The sequence below is a fragment of the Bradysia coprophila genome, chromosome II (assembly GCF_014529535.1).
Source record: "Bradysia coprophila strain Holo2 chromosome II, BU_Bcop_v1, whole genome shotgun sequence".
NCBI lineage: Eukaryota > Metazoa > Arthropoda > Insecta > Diptera > Sciaridae > Bradysia > Bradysia coprophila.
This window is the reverse complement of record NC_050735.1, coordinates 970459-989950: the sequence shown is the minus strand read 5'-3', so window position 1 is coordinate 989950 and position 19492 is coordinate 970459. Positions and strand designations below refer to the sequence as shown.

Below are 19492 nucleotides of genomic sequence, written 5' to 3'. Positions count from 1 at the left end.
TCCGAAAGCAAAAAATTGAATTGAAACGTAAGAAGTTGGAACTGAAGGAGAAGGAGAACGAGATTGCGTTTCAGTTAAAGTTAAAAGAACTGGAAAAGACTGAACGACTCGAGAAATTGAAAATGGAACTTGACCACAAGCTGCAGCTTGAACTTTCCCAACAAAAATGATCCAATTGGAAACGACGTGTTGATCGCATTGCATTTATTAATAAGAACGGTTTGTTCGTTTGATCCTTGATCACATTGCATTTGTGAATAAAAAGATTTTTTTCGTTTGAATATTATTCCACAAGAAGTTTCACTGGACCAGCAACTGTTCATTTAGAACGTTGAAAATTGCAATTCTTTTCAGCTTACATCGTCATCATTTCCCTCGGCATCAGAATCTTCACTGCTCGGTTGAAAGGTACTGTTAATAAATTCGAGGTCTTCGTCGTCGTAGTGCGGTAGCAATACATTGTGCAAAATGCAGCACACTCTAATCCATGTACACGCGAGCTCGTGAGATCGAGCATCAGTGATGCGAATGCTCAAACTTTTCAAACTAGGGAATTTCTCTTTCATAATCCCAAACACATGTTCAATACGGACTCGGTACGTACTAAAATATCTGTTGAAGTCTCGCCTGGATTTTGCTGTTAACTGTTTTGAATTTTTCCTGAATGGTGTTATGACTGTGCTCGACAATTTGTATGCAGAAACTGCAGCAATCCATTGTGGTTCTGATATGTATGTAGTTGGATTGGTGGCGATCAAACAATTATTAAAAATTCGTGCATCATGCACACTGCCAGGATAACCAATATCAATGTGCCGTAGCCTCTTCATGTAGTCGCAAGTCCCTTGCAATTTCAGGGAATACTTCTTACTTTTAGATAAATAAACGTCCCCGTCTAACTTTGGTCTTTCGGCCAGTACAATTTCTGTTCCATCCGTATATAAAATGCAATGTGGAAGCTCATCAATTGTCGCTGCAACAATGTCGATTCTTTCCTCTGCAGACGGCCAGTTTAAATGTGTTCGCTCCAGAGATAATATTGCCTTGAACACTCGCTTTGTGACTCTATCAATAGTACCGCCATCGCCGACCCCAAACAAACATGAAATTTTAAAAATCTTTGCCCCATCACCGTTCGATCCTAATCTGTACAAAGTTAGGGCTAGTTGAAAAGCAACCGTAAACTGCTTGTCTGAATTCGGACCATTAAAGCATTCATGGTCGCTTATGGAATTCAAAATTATGTCGAACTGACTACGACTGCAACGAACCAACCGTCTGAACCTTCCTTCATCATATAAAGGAAAGGTAACTTCATACCAGGAAAGATTCTTAGGCACAGTCGATACATGAGTACCGAAACATTGGAACCACTTCCAAATCGTTCATCAAATCTTCCAAAACCTCATCGATTTCTTCATCTTAAAGTTAAAGTTAATGCTTGCATTCTGTTGGAAATGAAGAGGTTTATTTCCAACCAAAAATGAACTTAAAAAGTCATTCACTCACCGTCATAAAAGTTTCCGAGTTCATTGGATATATCAAGACCACCTGTTGTGGTGCTTCAACACTTCGCCCATGATAAGAACATATTTCTTACATGATTCAGTTTGTTCTATCCAATTTGACTCAAATAAGCAGTAAGATAGTCGGTCAATCGCGATTGTAATGTTGTTTGCGAGGTATATAACCATAATAGCATCAGTAGAGCAGTTCAACAACATAGAATTCTGCTTTTACAAAATTTGGTTCGTTGAATAAATTGAGATGAGACTTCGGCAAGAACAGTTTTTTTAAACTGTCTGTATCAATATGCTCACAAAGATGAAATTGTATACAGAAACACAAATTATTATGCCGCTGGTTGTGATTTGGGCCAGAAATAATGTTGAGAAACAGGATCCTGAATCGCTCGATTGTTCTGTCGAAAGAATTTTTAAATTTAATTGAAAATCAATTTTTTCTATGACACGTCATTTACTCATTCAAGTTTCGATGTGCCAGAACAATTCAATTTTCGACAAATTTCGACGAATTGTATAGGTTTTCAGCTTCATCAGTACTTCTTTCCTGATTTTCTTTTGTTTGTCGTTTTTGTTGTAATCCCGTTCTGATTCAACAAAATGGACCATGAGTACCAACAGCTATTTTTCACACATTAATAAAACAATATTTTTATGTGAAGTGATTGTCTCTTTATTGACAGTTAAATGGATTTTAGAATTTATTAAAATAAGTGTAGCGTGGTAATGGTATCCATTCAATAAACTCTTAAAAGATGTGACTGATGACTGCATTTGTAGAATTCGAACTATCAGAAAAGGTAACAATTTTTGCTTCTGCCCTAGGCCGGTCGTTCTCGTTTCATTGTCTGTTCACTAAAACTGTTTCAAAATGTTGAACATGCTGTAGGCTCCATTAATAATCTGTTTGTGCGATGAAAGAATGCACAATTGAAGAAAATGTCACATACAAAACCTGTCATTCACCCGCATAAAAGTTTCTAAGTTCATTGGATATATCATGACGACGGTCAGTTGTTGCGGTTGCTTCAACACTTCTGACATGATAAGAAAATATTTTTTGCATGATTCTGTCTGTTCAATCCAATTTGATTCATATAAGCAGAAAGATAGTCGATCACTCGCAACGGTAATGTCGTTTGCCAGGTACATCACCAAAAAAACGTCAAAAATTCAATAGACCAAAGTTGCAACATGCATTTCAGTTTGAAAGATATTTTGGATCGAAGCCTAAAATTGACATATGACAGGAACATCGTGTAAGGACATGACTTTCGGGGTTTCCGTAGAACTCACAAAAGCTAAGCTGTAAACCGAAGCACAAATAGCAATGCCACTGGTTATGATTTGGGCCAAAAATATTGTTGCGAAAAACGATCTGAATCGCTCGATTTTTCTGGGTTTAGATAAAAAAATAAATAATTTTTTTTGTCAGTCACACTTACGTTGAGTCATACTCGGTCAAGCTGCGATGTGATTTTATTGAAACAGTTATATCTTCATGGAACATACTGCGTTGTGGTAACGCGACGTTTTTCTTGGTCTTGACCACTTTCTTAATGGTTTGTTTTCGCACTCCCAATTTTCTCAATTTATTTCCCAGCAATTCATACTCGGTGGAATAATTCAGCATTATGTACCAAATTAAGGGTGTAATAAGGTTAGCTATGGGGTACAAGACAGCTGACAATGACATGTACAAATACGCCAACCAATAAACAATTTCTGAATCGTTCCACGAAAAACTGATGAAAAAAGGTAGACCTTTATCGGCGGAGAATATTGGCAGTTTTACAATAATGAGCAAAGCACCAGTTATAAATAGCGCCAATAAATATATACGCACGAATCCCATAAATTTTTCGATAGTTTTATTCGTAGTTCGTAGCTCGTATTCTTCACGATTTTCAATTGAGTGAGCAACAGTCTGATCGGTCTGATCATATAAAAATTCTAGGATTTCTTGTTTCTTGAATATGAGGTACAACAGTTTCACGTATATAACCGACGCCATTATTGCAATTTGTGCTGAAAAAATAGATTCACTTTGATCGGCACATAGGAAAGCATTAGTTGCAAGAAAAATTGGGAACAAAGCAACGAAAAAAGTGTAAAACAATTTCTTCCCGATATTACGAGCGTTTGATTCTTCATCCCTTTGCCATATTCCAATCTGGTAAAACATATTTAGAATTTGCTGGAACGTTTTGTCCGTTTGAATCGAAAACATTTTCTCTATATTATAGACCGTTACGACCCTTTGCTAAATTTATACTGGTGCACAGAAACACGATTGCCTGCCTCTCTAACAGCACTATTGTGAGTAGTGATTGAATGACATGCCCTTTAATAATTAAACAATATTGACTTTTTCGTGTACCCATATGTCAAGTACAGCTTTGTGCCATGTGGCACACGAAGTAGAATGTGTAATCCATCGATAAATATAGAAGGGACAGTAATCATCGTCTACCAAGTTATCTCAATCGATGCGCTTCCATCAACATTGAACCAATGTGGCGTAGAAGAATTAACTTGAACGTTATATTCGTTTTTGACCTGATGATAAGTGGCCATCTACGAACACCTTCATTAGCTTGGAAATTGAGAATCAATCATTCAAACATTCCTTATTCTTGATTACCACAGAACGGATTATGGTAGGTATGAGCCTATAAACAGTATTGTGAGGATGTTCAACTGCTTCTCCCAGCTGTAAGATCGTTCGATGCCAAGTGACATATTCCGGTATTACTGCGTTAGATTGTTAGATCAACAAAGCTGCTGTCTGCGCTGCTGGATCAATGAGGGATGTGACCTACCCCTAACTAAAGGTGTTATCGTAAAGTGACTGCGCGTTTCCGCTAAAACGTAATTTTTAAGATTACCGCCGACATTTTATTTCTACTGGGTCATCTCTTTTGAACTTCACATCACACCAAACGACAATATTGTAGTTTATTTACATGATTGGTCAATGTAAATTTTTCGTAATTTGGGTGGTTTTGACGAATATTTTAAGTCAACCGTTGATTGCACTGTTAAAAAAAGGCTGATGCTATTCGCACCCGCGTGCGAATAGCCATTCCTTATTGTAATTGACTATTCGCACGTGCGTGCGAATAGCCATTCCACACTGTAGAAGACTATTCGAACGCGCGTGCGAATAGCCATTTCACATTGGATTTAACTATTCGCACACGCGTGCGAATAGCTAAGTCTACGAGTACTGGCTATTCGCACGCGAAATCGAGCGCCCATGAAAAATACGAATATGATTTTCGCGCGAAAATCATATTCGTATTTTTCATGGGCGCTCGATTTCGCCTGCGAATAGCCAGTACTCGTAAAACTGATAGATCAACAAACGGAAATGTAAGAATGTCTTCATTTATACACAGACAAGTGTCGAAACAGTAATTCATGCAACAAGTTGCGAAAAGAGGTTTCGCAACGTGTTAGATACAAGGTTGTTTGAAAACACAGAACTACATTCGCCATACATTTAACCATATGTACGAAAAATTACGTGATGGTTAGAGTTGTTGCTTCGTGAGCAATTGGTTTTAGTGTCATGTGTTCAAAATTTGTTCAGAACAGAATTATTATTTACCATTAATGGCTCAAAAGGAGTGATAAAAAGTGTGCGATTAAAAGTAAACTTGAGCATTAAAAAGATTCTTCAGTCACCACCCAAAACAATCGTCCAGATAATCATGTTGATCATGCCAAGCCAATGCAAAATGGACTATATAGAACTTTGTCCGATTTTAATGATTTTTTTTTTCAATATTGAACTTTAAGTCATTTCGATATTGTCAGCATTAAAATGTTCCAAAACGTTTTTCGGTTTATTCTACCAAAAAATGGTTTGTTCCAAAGTGGAACACGAACAATGAATGTGCCAATATGAAAAATAATGTATACATACCAACTTGTGTTAAATTTCGTAGGAGGCTAAATTAGTTAGTATCAACAAACGCGTTTACATTTTCTCGATGGAAAAATTCCCAAAGATCGAACGAAACGCTTTGTCGTTACATTAAGTCGTTAAAAGGAAAAATTCCCTAGGCATTTTTATTGTGACCCCTTTCGATATTTTTACTTTACTTATATTGAATTAATAAAAAAAAATCCATCTTTAATGTAACGTAAGTTTTGGATATTTCGAGTTATAATTCTGATCTCAAAATATTTTTATATGTATTTTGAATGAATTTACACTAAAGACATATTAAATTGAAGTTTTCAGCCAATAAATAACGCTATAACGACAAAATGGAATCGTTTTGATTTGAGATTAAATGTGGATGCGTGCGAATAAACAAACCCAATGTAAAATGGCTATTCGCACGCGCGTGCGAATAGTCAGGTTCAATGTGAAATAGTCTGGTACAGTGTGGAATGGCTATTCGCACGCGCGTGCGAATAGTCAAAACCAAAGTGTAATGGCTATTCGCACGCGCGTGCGAATAGCCACAGTGTTAAAAAAACACAAGTAGCACATTTCCGCACAAAATCTGAATTAAATCACATCGAAATCACCGAAATTATTACAATTTTCACAGTCGTAACTAAATTTTTGTGTTGGTGGATTTTACGTTTCAAAAACAATACTCATGTTAAGATTAACGACTTTGACGACGATTTTCTTCGTTAAGCCATATTTGACTAAGTTCAGAGTGGATGTGATTTGGGTGTGAAATTTAGTGGGAAGTGCTATTTTCATCGATTTTCTTTTTGTAAAATCTTTTAAATGAGACAATATTTTGAGAATGCCCGACGTACCAGTTTCTTATTTTTCGTGTTTCTACTGATATGTGACAAAAAATCGCGAAAAAAATCGATCCGTCCCTCCCTTATTCAATCTCCACTCACTTGCCTCATCGCTTGATCTTTGTTGATCGTTTGTCATGTACTTGTTGTTGTGTTTTCGTCAAGGGCCCTCTCAACAGAACAAACTGAAGAATTAAGCCCAATTCAGAGTCGTCCGTTTAGTTCATCCGTGTACTTGAAAGATGTGTTCAAACAATAGAATGTAGGCGGAGTTTATGTAAACGGATGAACATTTGTTGTAAACTCTTCTAAACGGGTGAATTTTTTTTAGACTGAAAGCACCTTTTTCAATTTTTCATTTGTATATTTGACAGCTCGCTCTCTCACGGCTCTCACGGAGTACTTTTTGTTGAGTGCCGTGAGAGAGCAATCTGTCAAATAAAAAAAAAATTGAAAAAATTCAATTTTGTCTCTCACGCACGGAGTACTTTTTTGGTAAGAGGAAAATAAGCATTATCTCGTCTTCATAAATCGTAATTTCATGTCAAAAATATTAATTTACCAAACAAAATGTAACACTTCAGAGTTTCTTGAGTCATCTTCTTTTGTGTACATCACGCGAAGAAACTATTTTGAAGAAACAAATGTACTAGCTTTGCAAACATCACATTGCAATTCTTTCCCGTCTCGCCTTTTGCTCTGGATACAAACTTTCCCCTCGTGAGTAAGCAAATTTTCCCGCAAGTATGTAACCGTAATGCTGAAAACAAACGATGCATTCAAAACGCGTTTTGGTCCTTGTTTTCATGACGAAATTGTCGCAACTGTCAAATAAAGTTAGAAATTTCTCTATCGAAAATTGCGATTGCTGCATCTGTCAATGAAAACTAGGACCAAAACACGTTTTCAATGTCTCGTTTGTTTTCAGCATAACATTTCAGCGGACCGCAAACGTCACATTCTCTCGCCAGATGTGAGAGAGCCACATTTGTCAATAGGTGAATTCCTTTCATTCCGATTGAAAAACTAACTATGTTGTCGGTTTTCTGAGATCGTTCGCTACACACTGGCAGTTTGTTTGACCAAAGTCCGTCGAGGTAAAATTTAATTATTTTCAGGTGACGGATGTCAAAGTTATGCTATTTATACGCAATATATTCGTATATCGAATGTAAGAAAAATGAAAGGGATTCCCCTAACGTATAGTGGTTGAATCATAGAGTTATAGTGTAACTCTATGGGTTGAATTCGGTGTATATGACGAGTCTGTGTCATAGATAATGAAAAGGTCAGGCGTGTATGAAATGAAACAGGACATTTGATATTTTTGACGTTACGCTTTGGCAACGGACCATCAAGGATCATATGAGTCAGTATTATGGTATGTAGTGTGTTTGTGGACATATAATTTGAAATGAAACACTGATGCGCAGGTGGGACACGAACCCACAATCTTCACCTTATCGGGGTTATGATCTCTCTGAATCTAACCTATTGAGGTACCGTGCACACTTTCCATTTCAATTTTTGTAGAGTCACACACCTCTATGTAGTCTATGTATCTAGACTAGCTAGAGTCACATTTGTCAATCTTTTTCGTTTACAGTGGCATCACTTTATGTTCCGACTCACGTCGGAGCTAAAGTGCAATTTATGTATTATTTCTGTAGACTGATAGAAAGCCCCTACGCCAGGGCAATGTCATACGAGGATATAATATAATATACTCTCGCGCAAAGTCGTGCAATCATGCTAGCAAACTCACTTACTTGACCATATGAGCAGTGCCGCCTTTTCCATATGGGCCAAATGGGCAAATGCCGGTGGCGCCCGAAATGGAGCGAAAAAATTGCGGCCCAGGTCCTTAAAAAATTTAGCTTTACTAAATTGGCGCCTATTTTTCCAATGGCGCCCAAAAGCTAAAAGCGGCACTGAGAAAGATAGCATACGGTCCACTGGCTGAAAAATCGTTGACAAATGTGTGGAAGTACAGTCCACAGTTACCAATTTACATTCTAATCTGATTGGCATTGTTGCTAAAATCGATATGGCCGACATTTTTAATTCTTATTGGTTTTCGGTTATTTAGCCAAAGGAATGTAAATTAGCTTTTCAATTCTGTTTTTTTTTGTTTTCAAAACCAATTTCTGAAATTGGACGGAATTTTACGGAATTTTTGACACCCTCTCCCCCTCCGATTCTCTGGTCACATTGTCATATTCCAAATTGGTAACTGCACCGTTTTAACCGTTTGCTAAATTTCTACTAGTGCTTTAGGTACACACACTTGGTTCTTTAAGAACCTTAAAATAACGATTGTGGCGATGACTATGATATATACTCGGATGACAAGCCTTTTAGTTAAATGTATTGACTTTGTCAATACGTACGTAAACTGGTTTAGTCTTCAGTGCTGATTTGAGCCACGTAAAAGAAACGGTCAGTGCGCAGGTGTTTAGAATAAGTAGATGTATGACGAATAAATTCTTTAATGTTGTGTATTTGTGTATTAAAAGTCTCCATTGGCCTGTAGAGGCACCAAATACTATTCAGTGCTATACATTCTTTACTCTCTGTTTGCTGGTAAAATAATTCACTCCGGTAAAAGAGAGAGAGAAAGAGTGAGTCAAACGCACGTATTCATTGCAATGGTAAGTTTATTACGGATAGTTCAAAAATTGCTGTTGTTTTACTCAATTACTTGACTACCAGAAAGTGGATTCGACCGATCGATAATGTTTTCCTTGTTAATTTTATCACTGTTCAGCGCTGTAATGCTAGCATGGAAGGGTTGTAGCATATTTTGAGCGTCTCCAAGGAATGCCGTCTTCTTGCCCTTTTCGATAATGCCGACGCTAGGTCCTGTTTGTTTAAATAAGCCCAAAAGAAAGAGTCGCATTAACAACATGTTGTCAAAATTGGTATTTTAATGGATTACCAATCCAAGCGATGAACACATCACGGTAGGTTGTTTTTGATGTGCCTTCTTCTTGTATTCCTCCTACACGAATCAATACGTACTGGATCTGGTCAGCTAATTTTACCAAACAAAAATTGGATCATTGGTTTGATTACGCTACAAGATTAACGATGAAATTTCAACAGAAATACGTTTATCTTCTTTTCAAACCTGAATGGTCTTTTCTATGTTTCACATGCTTATGCAGGGTAAAGTGCACTTAGTAAAGTGTTTGTGACAGCGAAAATGCACTTACCGTTATTAAGCAATTGCTTGTAACTTATTGCTTAGGTATGCGTGATTGCCCCATTCGCCCTCGTCTTGTTCCGCAAATCTCACGCTTTCCAAAACAACAAACTTACAAGCAAGGACGTAATCACATAGTATACTATTACTTTTCTTATAGTTGCCAATGCTGTGTTTTACCGAGACTGCTACAAGAATAAGTCTTACCTTCTAAATGGGGAACCACATCATCTGGTCCGCCCTCTCCTCCTGCTGCAAAATGCACCGTGCTATCGCTAACGTAATTAAGCAAAAGCCTTGTGGATTCAAGAAAGAAAAATCGATTCAAATTAAAACTTTGGTTCAAACTCTGACAACACGGAACTTACCATCCTGATTCTGAATTAGTATTGAACAGTGCCGCCTGAGCTTCTCTAAGTTCTGACTCATTGTCCAAACGTAAGTACTATAACACAGTGAAAGTATGTAAATTGAATTCATTATTTTTGGATCATGGTAAAGTTATGGGAATGGGGGACTGAAGTTTCAATAATTTCGATAGACAACATTATTCTAAGCAAAAAATTATTCTACACTATCGTAAAATTATAAACATTTATATTTTTAATTAATTGTTTTCTGATTTTCAAAGATCAGTCAAACATAAAAAAGACTATACGTCTCTATATGCCTCTCTTTTCTTCTCATGTCATTTTTTCTTAATTCTCTCACGAAAAAGGTATGCTTTTGGGTTGAATTTGGGTCGTAGTCGTAATTGAAATATAAATTAAAAGTAAAAAACTTGAAATTTCGGCAATAGTGTAGAACAATTTTTTGTTTACAATAACATTCTTAATCTAAATACAAAAAATGTCAAAAGTTCAATGTCCCATTGCCATACGAGTACTTACCGCGTCAGCGATTCCTACAGCGACGGCAAAAATAAAAATGATATTCACTACTTTGCTTCTCATTGTGGTCTGAAATGTTAGTTGTTACTGTTAGAGAGCGACTGAATTGAAGACGATTTATATTCACGGTTTTTAAGTTCGCAATGGTAGATTTAACCAGTTTTAACCGCTATTATTATCAGACTCGCAAAACATGTTTAAGCGCGTTGAAGTGGAAAAATACTGCTTTTAAATTCCCTATTTTATTTATCTTGCGTCTATATTTTGCATTCTTTGGTTCTCGTTCTCCAAAGATTTTATAATACGGAAGTGTATATTGTATATGCTGCGCGGTGCTATCTGGTTGCAATAAAAAAAATATTAATTTCTTGTCTTCTTTAGTGAGGACTAAATTTGTAAAGTAAAACCTGCCTAAGTTGAAGACCTCAAGGGTCTACATTGGTCAAATTAGTTGCAAGTTGCAAGTTTAGCTTTTTATTTGTCCACTTTGCAAAAAAAAAAATTTCATGGGGACTGAGAAAAACGGTCAACATACAGGGGGTGGTCAACCTAGGCAGGTCATAGTGTAAAAAAAACAGTTTGCAAATAATCTTAAGGTGGACTATTTTCACAGTATACCAATAGTCTTAAGAGAAATCAACACAATGCTATGTTGTAATCCGAAATTTTTTGCACGAAAATAATATATTTTCGATAATAAGTTTGTATCAGTGTCCTTTCTGAAAAAAGTTGGACCATTTTTTTTGTGTCAAAATGTGTTACCTTTGAGTAAAAATTAAAAATTAATCTTTGTTGTGATGTCACCTAATACAAGAAAACGCAATTTAGTTGATGAAAATTGGCACAAATTCTGTGTTTTCTCGTAGTAGCCTACAGCACCACAAACATCTATCATTGTTACTCAAAGCCAACCCTTCTTGACACAAAACGATGGTCCAACTTTTTCCTTTCTGCGGATACGAAGTTATCATCAAAAATATATTATAAATATATGATCCTGCGATGATCCGTGGTCGTAACGTTAAAAATATCGAATGTCCTGTTTAATGTTCATGCACGCCCGACCATTTCAGTATCTATGAGACAGACGAGTCATATACACCGAATTCAATAACTATATATAAATGTGACTCTACAAAAATTGAAATGGAAAATATGCACTTCAGCTCAATTGGTTAGAGCATCACCCCGGCAAGGTGAAAATTGTGGGTTTGTGTTCCACCTGTGCATAAAAAAAAATAATCGTGCGTCAAAAAACGCATGAGAGTGTAAAATGTTTCGCGAATTCTTCCTAACTTTTACTTATAAGTCGGTATGCCAAGTTTCAAGTCTCTAGGATTTTTCGCCCGGGCTCCTAGAGAGAGAGACAAACAAACGAACCAACAATAGTGGGTTACAGTGCATGCTGCGAAAATGATTCATTACATGAGGGAACAATTCAGCAGTTACTGAAGCTTGTCGCTCAACAACACACTAGTGCGGTTGCTCTTATCTCCAAATTGTTTCCGAATTAAGGAATCATGGCAGCATCATGCACTGCATTCTATTTTATTGCTTGCCAATGCGAAAATTTATTCTTACATATCAATTTCTTAACGCAGAAACAAAAACTTCTACTATTATACCTATCCGTTGACAAAACCAAGAATACAAAACAACATAATGCAAACGAATCTAGTATACCGCCGAAATCGGCTCTCACTTCTACAAAAAAAGATCCCGAAAACAACACAACGTCACGTTGGTATTGTGAAAAAAGCAATCTCAATAGATAGCAACAATTGGTGGCATGTGTGGCATGTGTGGCATGTTGTCATTGAATTGTTTTTCGTTTAATGATAATGCATTAATCCACGCCATTAGTCGTATAAATTTATATGTCAGAGAGAGCTTTTTTCTCCTTTGTTACGATCTGTCAGTTTTTCTATTTTGCGATTTAGTATGGAAATGAAAACTAAAATTGAGATATCTTTGCTGTTTTAAGTGGTTTTTCATATTTTTTTGGACCAACATGTTTTGAAATGTGTTTGGAATCGATTGGCATCAACGGAAAGCTTAGACAATGTATGTTACGACTAGCATGTTAGGTTCACATTAAGCGTCATCAGTACCAGCCCAGACCGGTCTAAAGTTCACACAGATTTTGAAAATTTTTATTGCAAATTTTTGCATACATATATCAATGAATCTAAGCAAACTAGACATGACCCGAAAGTACTTAAGCTCAGCTTTCCAACGAGCCCACTCTCACCCGTAACGATCATTTATAACGGCCAAAAAATTCGGATAAAAAACACTATTTTCCCAACTTCGGAGATCTTCCACCAGTAACCAGGTGTGGCTCGAGACTGTGTGAGGCCTGTTTTGAGGTCTACTGGCAAACACCTTCCAAAGCATGTATATATCAATCGCCCAAAACCACTTGCGTCACACCTCCAGCAAGTCCTGTCATCCACTTAAAAAGAACTGATATCGGTGTAGGTGGCGCTTACAGATTCGACACGCAAAAAGATATGCGTCACAAATGGCAGCTGATGAGGAAAGTACGCCGGACTGGCGTCACGGCTCTTCACTAACGTAGGGCCATGATTATTCGTAGAGACCGTGACTTCAATTTAGAATAGGGTTATTGTACTAGAAGCGAGTTGTAGCCGAACGAAGTGAGATACGTAAAATGTATTTCATGAACATGATTCATCTAGTGAAAACTAATAATCTTTGATAAATGCTACAGTCAGAGGCAACGAAATTTCAGCACGAATTTGCTCCAGCTGATTCTTCCGTTTTTTTGCAATTTTCAATTCTTCACTGAAACTGTTTCAATATGTTGAACATGCTGTAGGCTCCTTTAATAATCTGTTAACAATGGAAAAGTTCCATTGATTAAAAGTTTACATACAAATTCTTTCACTCACCCGCATAAAAGTTTCCAAGTTCATTGGATATATCAAGACCACCAACTGTTGTGGTTGCTTCAACACTTCGCCCATGATCAGAACATATTTCTTACATGATTCAGTTTGCTCAATCCAATTTGACTGAAATAAGCAGTAAGATAATCGGTCACTCGCATCGGTAATGTCGTTTGCCAGGTACATAACCATAAAAATATCAAAAATTCCATAGCACAAGATGCAACAATACATTTCTGTCTGAACAATATTTTGGTTGGACGCCTAAGGTAAGATAGGACTACAATTTTAGCCTTATTATGACATTTAGTATTTTAATATCATCCTCACAAAGCCTAAACTGTAAACTGCAACACAAATAATAATGCCACTGGTTATGATTTGGGCCATAAATAATGTTGAAAAACAGGATCTAAATCGCTGGACTGTTCTGTGTTAGTTGAAAGAGAGTGTTTTAATCGGAAATCAATTTTTGAATGTGAAATGTCATTACTCGATCATGTTTCGGTGTGATTTAACCACAATGATTAAATTTTCCACAAATTTGTTACTTTGTGGTACCGAATTGAAGGTTTTCTCGCTCAGCTCCTGTTCCCTGTTTTTCTTTTGTTTTTCGTTTTTATCCTGATTTTTTATTGTTGTTACCGTTGGTCCCCCCACGTTTTTCAATTTATTTCCCAGCAATTCGTACTCGATGGAATAATTCAACATTATGTACCAAATTAGTGCAGTAATATAGTTTACAACGCTGTACAACACTACTGACAACGATACGAACAAGTACGCCAACCAATAAACCATTTCTGAATTATTCCACGAAAAGCTAATGAAAACTGGCAATCCTTTATCGGTTGAGAATGTCGGCAGTTTTATAAGAATGAGCAGGGCAGCAGTTATAGATATTGAGAGAAAATAGGGCCGCACAAATCCGATAAATTTTTTTATCTTTTTGTTCGCTCGCTCATATTCTTCACGATTTTCGATTGAGTGGACCACGATCTGATCATTTAAGAAAGCCAGGATTTCAGGTTTCTTGAAGAGAAGGTACAAAGATTTGACGTATATAACCGTCGTCATAATTACAGCCTGAACCGAAAAAATCGATTCATTTCGATCGTCACATAGAAAAACATTTGTCACATAAAAAATTGGTAACAAAGCGCCGAACGAAGTGTAGAATATTTTCTTGCCAATTTTCCGGTAATTTGGTTCTTCGTCATTTTGCCATATTCCAATTTGGTAAAAGATTTTTGTAAATTGCTGCAGCGTTTTGTCCACTTTAATTGAATACATTTTCTTTGAATTTTATTATCGATCCTCACAATCCTTTGCTACACTGGTGGAGTAGGCACATATTTGATTCTCTCTACACTAAAGTAACAATTCCTCACCACAATCGTTCTTGAATGACAAGCCTTTTAATTAAGTAATTACGATGTTGTACACTTGTTGAGTGCTGATTTGAGCTAAGTTAAGAAAATGGTCTAGGTACGGAGCATACATTCATTTCATGTGGGATAGTTAATAAATCATTAATTATTCAACATTTTTATTGATTGTGAACGTCCAAGTAAAAGCTGGCGACAGTCCATCGGATAACTTAATCTCGTCTTCTTACATCGAAATTTAATGTCAAAAATATTAATTTGCCACGCACGTGTTACCTTCTTCAGAGCTTCTTGAGTTATCTTCTTTTGTAGGTATGTTCATCACGCACGCTTAGAAAGAAATAAATTTGCAAACATCACATTGCAATCCTTTCCCGCCTCGCCTTCGGATCAGGATATAAACCTTCCCCCCGGTGAGTAAACAGGGTAATAGAGGATTTACCACGTCAAATAGAGTAGTATTTTGATACCAGCCTTAATGGTAATTTTGCAATGACATTAAGAAAAAGAGGTATGGGAAAATTCGCATACTTATGAAGGAATCATAAAGTTGATTTTATAAATTTTCAAACACTTTATTTAAATTTTATTATAAATGTTCACACGAGTTTAAATTCACCTATGAAAACTCGAAACGCCTGGAGATTCATCAGTGGAGAAAGGTGTTTAAATTGGCTGATGAAACCCAAGCAGATAGTAGGGAATATCTCTGGATTTAAATCTGCTTCTTCATGATTGTTTGGAATTCAATCATTCTTCCAAAACCGGGCAGGGACTCTATCTAAATGGTATCATTGGCTAGAATCATATCTGCACCTCGTCATATATATTCTGGCAGGTCTGTATTCAATCCTATTTCCCCTATTGTATAACATTCGAAGAGATTGGAATGCCGATGAGCAGATGTCTTTTAATGATATTTTCGACTCTCCTATACATTCCAAATAGACATATTTAATTGATTCCTATGAGATAGAAATGTTAGAACATCAATATGAAAACCGTTTAACGTTTGTAATGAATACGCCTTGAAGAAGACTTAGAGACCTTGTTAAAGTTCCGTTTGAGCTTATAATAATGTTAGGGTGAATTCACACCTCTACACATAGATTAAATTACTACTCTATTTTTTTCTATTACCCTGCTAGGTGCGTTGCGCAGGTACGAAACATACTATTTCATTCAGACGGACCACAAACGTCACATTCACTCACCAGATGTGAGAGAGTCACATTTGTCACTATGGAAATTCATTTAATTTTTCTTATATTCGATATACGACGCTCGTATCAGCGTATCGAGTATAATTGAATATTTGACATATAAATATCAAACCTTTGACATCCGTCAACCGTTGCCGGGCTACTGAGTGTTGGAATATCCAGAATTGCAGCAGGATTGAATAAAAGAATTAGAGTTCAATCTGAATAGCTTTTATTTCAACCAAATAATTTAGTGACTTGAGTGACGAAAGGCTTTTATCGAATGAATATTTTCCAGAATGAATTTTGACCGATTACTTGATTGAATACTTCAACACTGAGATCGCTACAAATTGGCAGTTTGTTTGACCAAAATCCGGCAAGGAAATTATTTTATTATTTTCAGGTGACGGTTGTCAAAGTTAAGCTATTTATACGGAATATATTCAAATAGACTCGATATGCTGGATATACGAGTGTAAATCGAGTATAAGAAAAATGAAAGGAATGTACCTAATGTATAAAGTGATTGAATTCGGTGTATATGATGGGTCTGTATAGACAATGAAATGGTCGGGGTTGTACGAAATGAAATAGGACATTCGATATCTTTAATGTTACGCTTTGCCAATGGACCATTAGATGATCATATAAGTCAGTGTGATGGTATGTGTTGGCGCCGAGAATTCAAGTTTCAATTCGGAGACGTTTCCATCAAAGATTGATGATCAAACACCGTTTGATCGGTTGGACCGGCCAAAGACGAATAGACTGATACAAGGACGGAAGAGAGCATTTTGTTTGCGCATTTGATCGAATAAGAATTAGTTGAAATCGTTCGCTCAACGTAATTGAAGAATCCATTAGTTATCGTAGATTTGAAGAAGAATTTTATTGTTACACGAATTGAGCATACATGAAGAGGCGATTGACGGGCCGTGCAATTGTTTTAGTAAAGTCTATTTTACTCAGGGCAATCATTCGAGCTAGGTTTATTTGCCAATTACTTTACATATTTAGATCTCGAGTATTCTCTATTCATCAATCTGAGTTCCAACAAGGGATAAGCTGGACACGATCTGTGTTGAGGTAATTGAGCCAGTCTGGAGACTGGAGCGAGTTCAAATTTGTGTTTTTGTGCCGTTGAAAGAAGAGCAGTGTTGCCCAGAAGGACGTGTGTAAAGGAGCTTTTATTGAAATTAGAACGTTACGATTTCGTAACAAAATGGTAGAGACGCCATCTTAGAAAGACAATGCTAAACGCGTGATCGATATTAGCGCGTGTGAAGATACAACCAGCTCAGAATAGTTAGAAATATTCATGCGACTTTCGGTTTTTCTTAGTTCCACACGTTCCTCACATTTCATATGTTAGTATTATTCGATATATACTCGGATTTGCCGCTTTAACGGGTATCGGGTAATCTGGCACACGGTGCCAAAAGAACGCACTTTTAAACTACGTAAAAGGTGAACTCGCACGCGCAAGGTTGTTGCCGCAAATAATTTTTAGCCATGTCATCGACTTAATGACTCCTTTTACATAATTTTGGTATCGAAAAATCGTGTGCGAGTTCACCTTTTACGTAGTTGAAAAAGGCGTTCTTTTAGCACTGTGTGCCAAATTACACCACGCCCTCGCACGAGCCGGAGGTGACTTAGCATAAGTTAGGAACAACGTTTTCTTTATCGTGAGTCGGACACGAGCAACGAAGTCGCGATATTTCAACACTAGATAGAGAAATTGGCTTTACAATTCTGTTTTTTTCTTTTCAAAACTAATTTCTGAAACATGTTTGCATTACCGTGCATTCCATTCAAGTTACAACCGTAGTAAAATTAAGTTTGTTTCAGTTGTCAAGAATTCAGAGTTTCCATAGGGGATAGGCAACAAAGCATTTATTACTTGGTGACACTAATTACTACTTGTATTCTATGTCGTAGAACAAACTTCATGTTCTCGTTTCACTGTCTTTTTACTGAAAGCTTTTTAAGATGTTGAACATGCTGTAGGCTCTGTTAATAATCTGATGGAAATGAAGAAGTTTGTTTACAACAATAAATCAACTTCAAAACTATGCACTCACCGTCATAAAAGTCTCCAAGTTCATTGGATATATCAAGACCACCAACTCTAGTGGTTGCTTCAACGCTTCGCCCATGATCAGAACATATTTCTTACATGATTCAGTTTGCTCAATCCAATTTGACTCGAACAAGCAGTAAGATAATTGGTCACTCGCATCGGTAATGCCATTTGCGAGGTACATAACCAGGAAAATATCAAAAACTCCATAGAGCAGTTCAACAACATAAAATTCTGTTTGTAAAATATTTTCGTTCGAAGACTAAATTGAGACGAGACTTCGCATAGAACAGTTTAAAGATTTTCGGCAAAGCACCTAGCAGGGTAATAGAAGAAAATGAAGTAGCCTTTCTTATACCTTTTTTTCATAATGTCATTACAAAATTACCATTAGGGTTGCTAATGGTATTATTGGTATCAAAATACTACTCTATTTGTAGAACCTCTATTACCCTGCTAGGTGCTTTGCTTTCGGTAACAATATACTCACAAAGGCTAAATTGTAAACAGAAACACAAATAGTAATACCGCTGGTTGTGATTTGGGCCAGAAATAATGTTGAGAAGCATGATCTGAATTGTTCGATTGTTCTGTTTAGGAATGAAATTCACCAGTTTATTTAAAAATCGATTTTCGAATGAAGGAAGTTATACTCCGTCATGTTTCGATGAGCTTTTACCAAAACGATTAAGTTTTCGACGAATTTTTTACTTTGTGGTACCGAATTGATGGTTTTCTGTTTCAGTTCTGGTTTCCCGATTTTCTTTTCTTTTTCGTTTTTGTTCTGATTTTTCGCTATAGTCACTCCTAAGTTTCTCAACCTATTCCCCAACAGTTGGTACTCCACAGAATAATTCAGCATTATGTACCAAATTATCGCATTACTAAAATTTATTACACAGTACAGCACCGTTGACAGAGATAGGAACAAGTACGCCAACCAATAAACAACTTCTGAATCGTTCCAAGTGAAACTAATAAAAAAGGGCAGCCCTTTGTCAGCGGAGAATATTGGCAGTTCTATAATAATGAGCGAAGCAGCAGTTAAACATATCGCCAAAAAATATGGACGTACGAAAGTCATAAATTTCTTTATCTTTTTGCTCATTCGCTCATATTCTTCACGTGTTTCAATTGAATGAACAACGATCGGATCATATAAAAATGCAAGGATTTCCGGTTTCTTGAAGAGAAGGTACAAAGATTTGACGTATATGACCGACGCCAAAATTACAGCCTGTGTTGAAAAAATCATTTCATTTCGATCGGCACATAGAAATGAATTAGTTGCAAAAAAGGATGGACAGAAAGCAGCAAAAAAAGTGTAGAATAATCTCTTGCTGATTCTGCGGTATTTGGATTCTTCGTTACTTTGCCATATTCCACTCAGGTAAAATAATTTTAGAATTTGCTGGAGCGTTTTGCCTCCTTGAATTGAATACATTTTCCATAAATTGTATTTATCGACCGTTTTTATGCTTCTCTAAATTTGAACTGGGGTGGTGTATGT

The 19492-nt window shown here is 36.6% G+C and overlaps 5 protein-coding genes and 1 long non-coding RNA gene across 6 annotated transcripts; 1 reads left to right on the top strand and 5 right to left on the bottom strand.

The window, feature by feature from the left end:
- Nucleotides 1-350: 350 nt before the first annotated feature.
- On the bottom strand, nt 351-830 carry LOC119080152. Its single transcript, XM_037188408.1, has one exon. The coding sequence runs from the start codon at nt 828-830 to the stop codon at nt 351-353; it is 480 nt and encodes a 159-aa protein (XP_037044303.1).
- Nucleotides 831-1332: 502 nt separating this feature from the next.
- Nucleotides 1333-19490, bottom strand: LOC119080059. Its single transcript, XM_037188307.1, has 4 exons — nt 18636-19490; nt 1839-1921; nt 1510-1551; nt 1333-1421 (listed from the first exon to the last, which is right to left on the bottom strand). The coding sequence occupies exons 1-4, from the start codon at nt 19424-19426 to the stop codon at nt 1333-1335; spliced, it is 1005 nt and encodes a 334-aa protein (XP_037044202.1). The 5' UTR covers nt 19427-19490.
- LOC119072499 (odorant receptor 22a-like) lies at nt 2379-3753 on the bottom strand. The gene is given in 4 exon segments (XM_037177778.1): nt 2379-2426; nt 2490-2753; nt 2820-2919; nt 2981-3753. Coding segments are annotated over 4 exon segments (1185 nt in total).
- On the top strand, nt 7319-16399 carry LOC119075687. The gene is made up of 3 exons (XR_005087441.1): nt 7319-7459; nt 9405-9410; nt 16351-16399. It is a non-coding gene; the product is annotated as an uncharacterized LOC119075687 (long non-coding RNA).
- Nucleotides 8939-10506, bottom strand: LOC119075268. Its single transcript, XM_037181695.1, has 5 exons — nt 10395-10506; nt 9873-9949; nt 9712-9800; nt 9238-9333; nt 8939-9161 (listed from the first exon to the last, which is right to left on the bottom strand). Exons 1-5 carry the CDS (start codon nt 10455-10457, stop codon nt 8989-8991), a joined length of 498 nt encoding a protein of 165 aa, XP_037037590.1. The 5' UTR covers nt 10458-10506; the 3' UTR covers nt 8939-8988.
- On the bottom strand, nt 13188-14627 carry LOC119075487 (putative odorant receptor 71a). The gene is made up of 4 exons (XM_037181984.1): nt 13800-14627; nt 13637-13736; nt 13310-13570; nt 13188-13250 (listed from the first exon to the last, which is right to left on the bottom strand). The coding sequence occupies exons 1-4, from the start codon at nt 14597-14599 to the stop codon at nt 13200-13202; spliced, it is 1212 nt and encodes a 403-aa protein (XP_037037879.1). The 5' UTR covers nt 14600-14627; the 3' UTR covers nt 13188-13199.
- Nucleotides 19491-19492: the final 2 nt, after the last annotated feature.